General features: G+C 39.9%; 1 protein-coding gene across 2 annotated transcripts in view; it reads right to left on the bottom strand.

Annotated features, from left to right (window-relative positions):
• Window positions 1-1,718: 1,718 nt before the first annotated feature.
• The window catches only part of PRMT9 (protein arginine methyltransferase 9), a 36,775-nt gene continuing 29,442 nt past the window's right edge, over window positions 1,719-9,051 (bottom strand). For both annotated transcript variants that reach the window (XM_021101522.2, XM_021101526.2), the window contains 3 exons: window positions 6,193-6,346; window positions 2,673-2,795; window positions 1,719-2,108 (listed from right to left, as the gene is read on the bottom strand). In XM_021101522.2, coding sequence (XP_020957181.1) covers window positions 1,893-2,108; window positions 2,673-2,795; window positions 6,193-6,346 — 493 coding nt within the window. In that variant the 3' untranslated portion in view covers window positions 1,719-1,892. The remainder of the gene's footprint in view (window positions 2,109-2,672; window positions 2,796-6,192; window positions 6,347-9,051) is intronic.

Below are 9,051 nucleotides of genomic sequence, written 5' to 3'. Positions count from 1 at the left end.
AGAATAGCCTGGATAGAAGAGTGGAAAAGTAAATAAGAAACTTGTGATACAAACAGTCTGCTTTTCCTCAGTGCTATTAAAGGTATCAGCAAATGTAAATCTGTGCTGAGTAGTCTTAATTATTTATCAGTCCATAGTCAGAAGACCTATGGGTACTATTTAGGAGAAACATATTACTTAGGATGGGGTTCCTCTAATTGCTAATCACAACTCATTAGGTCTAACATTTTACACTGAAAATAAATACAGAAAGTGCCAGAGTAGTATGTTGCAAATATCAAGGATAAGTACTATTTCTCAAACCTTTACCTTATATATTGAAGCACATGTGTGTATGTGTGTGTATATGTATATATGTGTAAGTGTGTGTGTGTGTGTATACACACATACTGATTCACAGTATATTAGGTACAAAGTTCTGCAGGTTTTTCGGTCTTTTCTAGGGCCACACCCATGGCATATGGAGGTTAGGGGTCAAATCGGAGCCATAGCACCAGCCTACGCCACAGCCACAGCAACACAGGTTCCAAGCCGCACCTGCGACCTACACCACAGCTCATGGCAACACTGGATCCCCAACCCACTGAGCAAGGCTAGGGATCGAGCCTGCAACCTCAAGGTTCCTAGTCAGATTCATTAACCACTGAGCCACAACGGGAACTCCACAAAGTTTTTATTCTCTAGTATTAAAAACATTTCTATTGAAAGTAAAGTTGGATGGTGTATTTAGAGGCAAGGAGAGTAGGCAGTATGGAGAGAGGGTACTTCTTATTTTATATGTGGCTTACTTACAGAGAGCACACAATATGTACAAGGCATGCTAATCTTATTAGTCTCCCTATTTCAGGTCTTTAAAATCTGGACTAACTTACTATTTTTTTTCTTACTGTGCATCCAAATCAAAACCCTGAAAAATACTGGTTTAGGCTTAACTCTTTCTTGAATTTAATTTGTCAGCTTTCAAATTTTTCTCTGCCAAAAGTAAACTAGGAAAAATGCTGCCTCCTAAGATTTGATTTTTGTCCTCCTTTTAGTCTTTTAATTACATTTAGTCTATGGCTTAAGTTCTTTTTTTTCTTTTTTTTTTTTTTTAAATGGGTTGTTTTGTTTTGGTTTTTTGCTTTTTAGGGCTGCACCCACAGCATATAGGGGATTCCAGGCTTGGGGTCCAATCTGAGCTACAGCTGCTTGCCTACACCACAGCCACTGCAACATCAGATCCAAGCTACATATGTGACCTACACCACAGCTCACAGAAACACTGGATCCTTAACCCACTGAGGGAGGTCAGGGATCGAACCCGCTAACTATGATCTCATAGTTCCTAGTCGGATTTGTTTCTGCTGCATATGGCTTAAATTCTTATTCAGGTTTGCAGTCCCAAAACACAAAAACTGAGGTGATTCAGAAGTATTTTAAGTATCTAAGAGACTCAAGCTCAGAGTTTCCAAGTAACCATAACCCTCGGTCTTTAGTGGAAGCCAGCTTTTTAAGGTATCTATCCTAGCTGTAAGTTTAAGAAAAATAGCCAACATGCCTAAAAAATGAGTTGAGACTCAAAATTCTTTATCTGTGTAGTTTTCTCATGCAGACTGACAGGTTTAGCAATAGGAAGTAGAACAAAGCAATAAAAAAATTTCCTAATTTAAAAAATTAATAACAGCCTTTTCCAGAAAGGAAGTCTGCAGAAGTATTTTTGTAATAATGCTACACTTTAATTTAGGATCTCTTAAATACACTTTATTAATGTCAATTTTTTAAAAAGTATTTGACCATTACAAGGAATAAATCTTTTATACCTCCAGTACGGTTACAATCCCGCTGCTAACTCAGACTAGAAGAATTGTGTACTTGCTGCTCTACTTCCACATTTTGCACAGGAAAACTGCTCTTCACTGCTTTACCGTGATGCTGACATTGCTTTTGTGGTGCTGGACATGGAGAACAAGTTCATCCCCCATTTCCACCCGGAAGGGATGATCTAAAACGACTGCAGCTTGTTTCCAGTGGGAGGCTTCACTCGAGGTGTCCAACATAATCTCATCATCAAGGTACATATGATACCAAAATGGGATGGCAGTCACTTGTCCAGATTTACAAATGCGGACCTATGAAAATTAAGAAATTGTGAAGATTTCACCAGAGTAAACAAGAGTAGACTTAAGAGTTTCTGTCGTGGCTCTGTAGTTAACGAATCCGACTAAGATCCATGAGGACGCAGGTTCGATCCCTGGCCTTGCTCAGTGGGTTAAGGATCCGGCGTTGCTGTGAGCTGTGGTGTAGGTCGCAGAAGAGGCTTGGGTCTGGCATTGCTATGGCTGTGGTGTAGACCAGCGGCTACAGCTCCATTAGACCCTTAGCCTGGGAACTTCCATACGCCACTGGTGCGGCCCTAGAAAAAAAGACAAAAAAAAAGAGAGAGTAGACTTGAGTAAGTGTTTTATCTTTTTAGTCAGTTTTAGATCCAAATATTACAAGGAAATATATTTAATCACCCAATTTAAATTTATACCCACCTATTTTATTCACTAACATTTACACAAGCCCATGTTTGGTTATTGTTCAGAAAATAAATAACATTTAAATTTTCAAAGAAAATGGCTAAAACTGTTTTATGTGTATAAAGTCTGACCCAGTTTAAGATAATCCTGAATCTAACAAGAGCACTTTACCTTTACTTCTCTGTTAGAGGTGTTCAAATACGGTGTCATTAAGTCTAGTCTTAAGAGTTCCACAGGTTGGCTTAAAGGTATACAGGGCAAGGAAGAGAGGTCCAAAAATACACGTATGGGTACCTAAAGAAAATAGGCAATTTTTGCTTTTATTCCATTCTTTTTGTTACCAGGTCTCATTAAGTTTCCTGCTTTGAACTTGGCTCAATGTGATACAGTGCTTCTTATAACTATTACCTCATTTAATTTAATTCCCACATCAACCTTTAAGGCACAAGGACTTGCCAGTTTTACAGGCAAGGATGAACTATCCAAAGCTTAAGCTAGTTAAATAATTTTCTATGATTTCAATTATCTATAGATCCTTAACTTGGATGAAAGCAGATTAGATTTTACTTAGCCCAACAGCTCCCCAAATTTTAAACTAAGGATATGCTTATATGTGTAAAAGATGAATAAGCAAATAGTACAACATTAATTTTTGAACTGTTTGAGAAAATTTGCCAAATTCAATCAAACAACTAATAGTGGAGTTCATTTTGAAACATTTATCTAGAAGGCAATGGTTTTCAACTGTGACTGCAAGTTAAAATCACCAAGGGAGCTTTTAAAAAGTCCAGCTGCTCAGGTGACACCTCAAATCAGTCTGGAGCTGGGATTCAAATACCAATAGTTCTGATGAAAACCACTGCTATAAACTGTTCTGTCAATTTAGCAACAATGGAAGCTTCCTACTAATAACTTTTAGTCTCCTCATTTGAAACAGAAAGAAAACTGTTTAAAAAGTGCCCCCTTCTCCTTTGAATGAAATATTAGAGAGCAGAGTGGTTCATGGTGAAACAGATACCTCAGCCTCTCCCCAGGCATCCTTAAAGGCATCCAACCTTCCCTCCCATAAAAGCTCACAGCAATTTCATGCCATTTCCAGGACTCCTGCCCTGTATCCCCATTTGTGTCAGTCATCAGAAGAACGCTCTAGATTCCTCTATCACTTCTCATCATCTGCATTCTAATCCCCATACAGCTGTACCTATCCCTCAGAGTCTGTCCTCACTTTGGTTTCTCAGCCTACTGGCCACTCCTATTATCTCTGTTAATTCCTTCTTAGATTTCCAATCTAGGAGTTCCTGTTGTGGCTCAGCAGAAATGAACCCGACTAGTATCCATGAGGATGCCAGTTAGATCCTTGGCCTTGTTCAGTGGGTTAAGGATCTGCCGTTGCCTAGCCATGGAACTTCCATATGCTGCACCTGTGACCCCCCCAAAAAAGATTTCTACTCTAGAGCTCACATCCTAGGGAGTTCTCCAGAATTGGGTTCCCAGCCCTATTCTCTTTCTGTACATCCGCAAGGTCTTACGGCTTTAAATATCCATCAAGTTTGACTGCCAGATTTCGATCTCTAAGCTAGCTGTTTCTCTGAATTTTTATCCAACTGCTTAATGACCCCATAAAAACATCAACACAACCTGGTCCTCCTGCTGTTTTTTCCCCCATATCAGTAAATAATAACTGTCCTTCCAGGCATGCCCAGTTTCACAAAACCTGCCTTTGAAATACATCTACAACCTGACTGCTTTGAGCCCCCACCTGCCACCACTCTAGTGTCTCATGGGCTACTGCCTGCTCTCCATGGTGGTCTGCTCCTAACACAGCAGCCACTGTGACTCCCCTCACAAGTCACCCTTGTCGCGCCTCTGTTCGGTACCCTCCAGTTGTTTTCCAAAAGCCAAAACCCTCACCGTGACCAAAAGACTCTACAGGATCTGGCTCCTAATACTCTGACTGCATCCGTCATCTGACGCTCCCTTAGGCTTTCTTGCTGTTTCCAAATACTCCAATCACGCTCTTGCTTCAGGTCCCTGCTCTTGTTGATCTTTTTTCTTCCTTATTTCTCTCAGGTCTCTGCTTAAATACCCTTTACTCATGATACCCTTCTATAGACATCATCTAAACAAAACAGAATACCCCATACCTCCAATTCCCAGTCTTCTCTAATCTTAACTTCCACCATCTATCATACTTAACTTTTTACTCCTTTGTTTATTGTCTACCTCTTGTTTGTTTATTGTCAATTTGAATGCTAGCTCCATGAGAGCAGGTTCTTAGCTCTTCAATTTCATGACTACATTCCCCAAACCTAAAAGAACACATAAAATAGCCATTTGGGGAATGAATAAGTACATTTCTGCTGTTTATAACATTTTTTTTACAACCTCTCATTTTGTTTCATTGGTTCACTCAGTTGTCACCATAATGGTCAGATAATCACCATATTAGAGGAAAGGAGACAAGAGCATCTCAGGAAATGAGTGAGTAGACTCCGAAACGTAAGGTTGCCAAGCAAGGTTGGGGAGCTTCAAGAGATGAGTGCTCATAAACTGAAGTGAGACCACAGCCAGCATATTCAGCTGTAGGGGTAACTGGCATAGAGAAGGCAGAAAGCTGGTTTTAACCAAGGTAGGGTTTTCCCGGGCCAGCAGAAAAATGGAAGAGAAGGGGCATAGGAAAAATATACAGACCATGGAATATAAGCTGTTAAGGAAAGGAGGATATGAGACAGGAGGTAGGGTGAAAAGAAAACAGGATTAAAATACCATACATTCTTATGGAATGAGAGAACTGCTGATGTTAGGATCAAGAGAGAATAGGCTACAACAATAGGAGATGGTGGTATTTGGGGAACAGGCAAAAAAATAAACCTCTCTGTCTTTTGGTAAGTGATTTTTCTTTATTTAACTTTACCAAAAAAACTGAAATAAACTCTAAAACCTTAACCTGCCCTGAAAAAGTCATTTCCTCAACAAAATTATATTTGTTGAGCAAGTTCATGAAAGCTCACGAAGTCTGTTCATCAAAGATCAACAATGCATATTCAAGAGCTTACTACCTAGAGCCTCTAGATAAAAGCCTTTAGAAATCGACAGCCCACTTCCCAAAATTCTGCTTTGGCTTCCACAGCAGCATTCTACCTATTTCCAACACCAAACCTCTTCCCTACACAGGCCATCCACTCCCAGTTTTAACTCACAAATTTTATTTTGCTGCGAGTACCTCTGCCAGCATGAAATCCTTGTTTCCCAAACAGCAACCAACCCCTTTTCTTTGCACTCCAGTTTCCTAGGCACCTACATTCCTGCTCCCATCCGTCTGACTGCCCAGACATTAGCTGCTCACACCTATCACTGGCCAGCCTGAAGTCTTAGGGTCCATGTTAACATGCAGGTCTCCTGCTGGCGGCTGCTTTTTGAGGCAAGGACACTTTCTCATAAGATTAAACCCAGTACCCTATTTTTCATTTATAACAGTGGTTCAGGGCAATAGCTATAGACTTGTGTCAGTAGGAACAACAGAATTCCTTGGCCATACTAGCCCCTAGGTTGATTTTTACCAGTAATAAGTTCTTTTGCTCCAGAAAACTGATCACCATCCCAATACAGCTCAACACAGTGACTCTAAAAACACACAGAGAGAAAGTAGACTGTGGCTAAAGGCCACCTGGTTGGACTTCTAAGCACTTACCTGAAACTGGTTAATAAAAGGTGCTATATTGAATCCAAGAGTTCGTTCTGCTCCTTGCACAGCGCTTTCTTCCACCAGTGTCTGTGATTCCACGAGCAACCCAAACATCAGCACGTACTGAGGAAAGATCTTCCCTCCGGACTGTAGCAAACATCTAGAAGAAGGAAAAATACTTTCAAAAGCATCTTGAGGAGTTCCCTGGTGGCTCGGGGGGTTCAGGGTCCAGCATCACTGCAACAGCTCAGGTCCCTGGCCTGGGAACATAAGAAACATGAGGAACATTCCACAATAAAAGGCCTACACTTTTCAAAACTCAATGTCATGAAAGACTGAGGAACTGTTCCAGAATAAAGGAGACTTAAGGAACTAAATGTACTATGTGATCCTGGGTTGGATTCTGGATCAGCAACAAAAAAAAGCTATAAAGAATATTATTGCAATAAATGGTTAAAGTAAGATCTTTCCCTTTGTTGTCAATATTGTGTCCATGTAGACATTCTAATTTTGGTAAGAGCGCAATGATTATATAAATGAATATCCTTGTTCTTACGAAATACAAACCAAAGTATTTAGGGGTAAAGGAACGTGATATTTGGTAGTTGAAATAGTTCGGAGAGAATAATGTGGCCAAACAGTAATTTGTGAACCTGGGTGTAAGGTCTATGTTAGGTTCTTTGTACTATACTCTTAACTTCTCTGTAAGCCTGAACTATTTCAAAATAAAAAGTTAAACATTCTGAAATAGAAGTGATTAAAAATCCATATCCTCTAGTAAAGAGTACGAATAAAGGGTTAACAAAACCATATCTCCTACAATTAATCCTGGATTCACCTTCTGTTTCCCGGGAAACCCCATAAAGGTGAAGGTCGGCTGTGTTATCACATACTGCTTATGATACAAATATTCTTAAATGCCTCAAAAGGTAGATGCACCTGGACTGAGAGAACTATAAACAAACTATAAATGTCTGATGGGAAGTCACCACCTCTGGGGTCTGAGTGTGGTCTAACTGTAACCACTTGTTTCTATTGCTGGGGCTTGGGGGCTATCCCCATGGGAGAAGTTCCTATATGAAATGTAAGGCTCTCAAGCCAAGGAAGCTCCCACACCCACATACAGAGTCTTGTTTCCATACACCTGAGCTGTGCGTGGGAGCTCAGCATGGAGGGGTAGGTGGGTCATCCATTGCCATCACCTGAAACAGATGTGGAGGATATTTTAAACCAAGTATTTTTCATTTGCCACATTTAAAATCAGATGTTGGGGTTTTGTTTTGTTTTGCTTTTCAGGGCGGCACCTACTGCATATGGAGGTTCCAAGGCTAGGGGGGCTAACTGGAGCTGCAGCTGCTGGCCTACACCACAGCCACAGCAACTCGGGATCTGAGCCACATCTGCTACCTACACTACAGCTCACTGCAACAACAGATCCTTAACCCACTGAACGAGACTAAGGATCAAAGCCACGTCCTCATGGATACTAGTCACATTTGTTTCTGCTGCGCCACAAAGAGAACTCCTACTATCAAATGTTACATTCCTCACTTTTACCAAACATTCCAAGTTGATTTCCACTTGAACTTCCAGGATAGGCTACTATAAACAGCTGGACTTTGTATCCTTTATAATACGCTTTTCCTCTTAGATATTTCTAGTTAATAAGGATCTATTTACAAAAATGCAGGACTAAATATCTGACCTAGGCAGTTGTGCATATCAAAAAAAAAAAATAGTTCATACAAGTTTCTGAAATTGTATGCTATGTGGTTTTCCTGAATAGGTCATTAAAATCTTGTCAAATTATAAAACACCCCATTCCTCAAAACTACTTCGGCACCTCTGCTCTTAAATTAGGTTTAAGTGATTGATTCTACTTTTGCTAAACTCAATGTCCTAACCACTTAAAAACACCTAAAACCACAATGACAATTATAAAAACAAGACATGGCAACTAAATGTAATGCAAGCTCCCTTGATGAGAACCTAGACTGGGGAGAAAAAAAGCAATACAGAATATTGTGGGGATAGCAGGGAAATTTTTAATACAGACTGTATGAAATTATAGCATTTTATCAATGTTAAGTTTCCTGAGTGATCATTTTTTGAATAGGCAGGGGAAAGACTGTTCTACGGCGATACATGCCAAGTGTTAGCGGGGGAAGGTTATGAAGCCAACAACTATCAAACGGCTCAACAAATAAAACAACAGTCTCATGTTCACTTACTTTTCTTGCAATTTTTCTTAAGTTCGAAAGTTAGAACTTTTTCAAAATAAAAAGTTGGCAGAAAAGTTTACAGTAAGTAAACAGGCTGCTCTTGTAACAGCTCTCCCTAAAGACTAGCCAACAGGAAGCCAAATCGGCAAAGAAAGTTTCAGCTGATTCCTGAGGGTAACGGAATCTGAGACGAGTCATGATCTGAAACCAGGATGATCTCTCCTCCCCAAATAAAAGTATGTGATCATTTAAGTCATAATCAACCCACATACACAAATTCGCCTGAAAGTGGACTGCACCCTGACCCCCGTGCTTAATTCATTTTTGTTATTCCTTTCCCAACAACTCTGTAGCATTTTAGGTAAACTCTGGTAGAAAGTCAATCTCCACAACCAGTAAAATTCCTTACTTAACAAAATCGCACAGCTCTTACCAAAATTCCCATCTATGCCTCTACCAAACCAGATACAATTTTAACATCTTCCTAAATAAGTGGAGAAACCTACAAATTTTCCTCAAATGGGTCAAGTTTAATCCTGACAGCTCATGTTACTAAATCTTCTGAAGTTATCTGCTAATTGTGATCTATTTGAATGAAACCAGAACTAATTTTTCTTAAGATCACAAAGTCTTCCAACCAGAG

This window comes from Sus scrofa, chromosome 8, assembly GCF_054392235.1.
Source record: "Sus scrofa isolate SSC_HxYL_T2T_F1_AM1 chromosome 8, Sscrofa_HxYL_maternal_Yorkshire_Landrace_v2.0, whole genome shotgun sequence".
Taxonomy (NCBI): domain Eukaryota; kingdom Metazoa; phylum Chordata; class Mammalia; order Artiodactyla; family Suidae; genus Sus; species Sus scrofa.
Note: the sequence above shows the minus strand (reverse complement) of the source record. Positions and strands in the feature narration are given on the sequence as shown.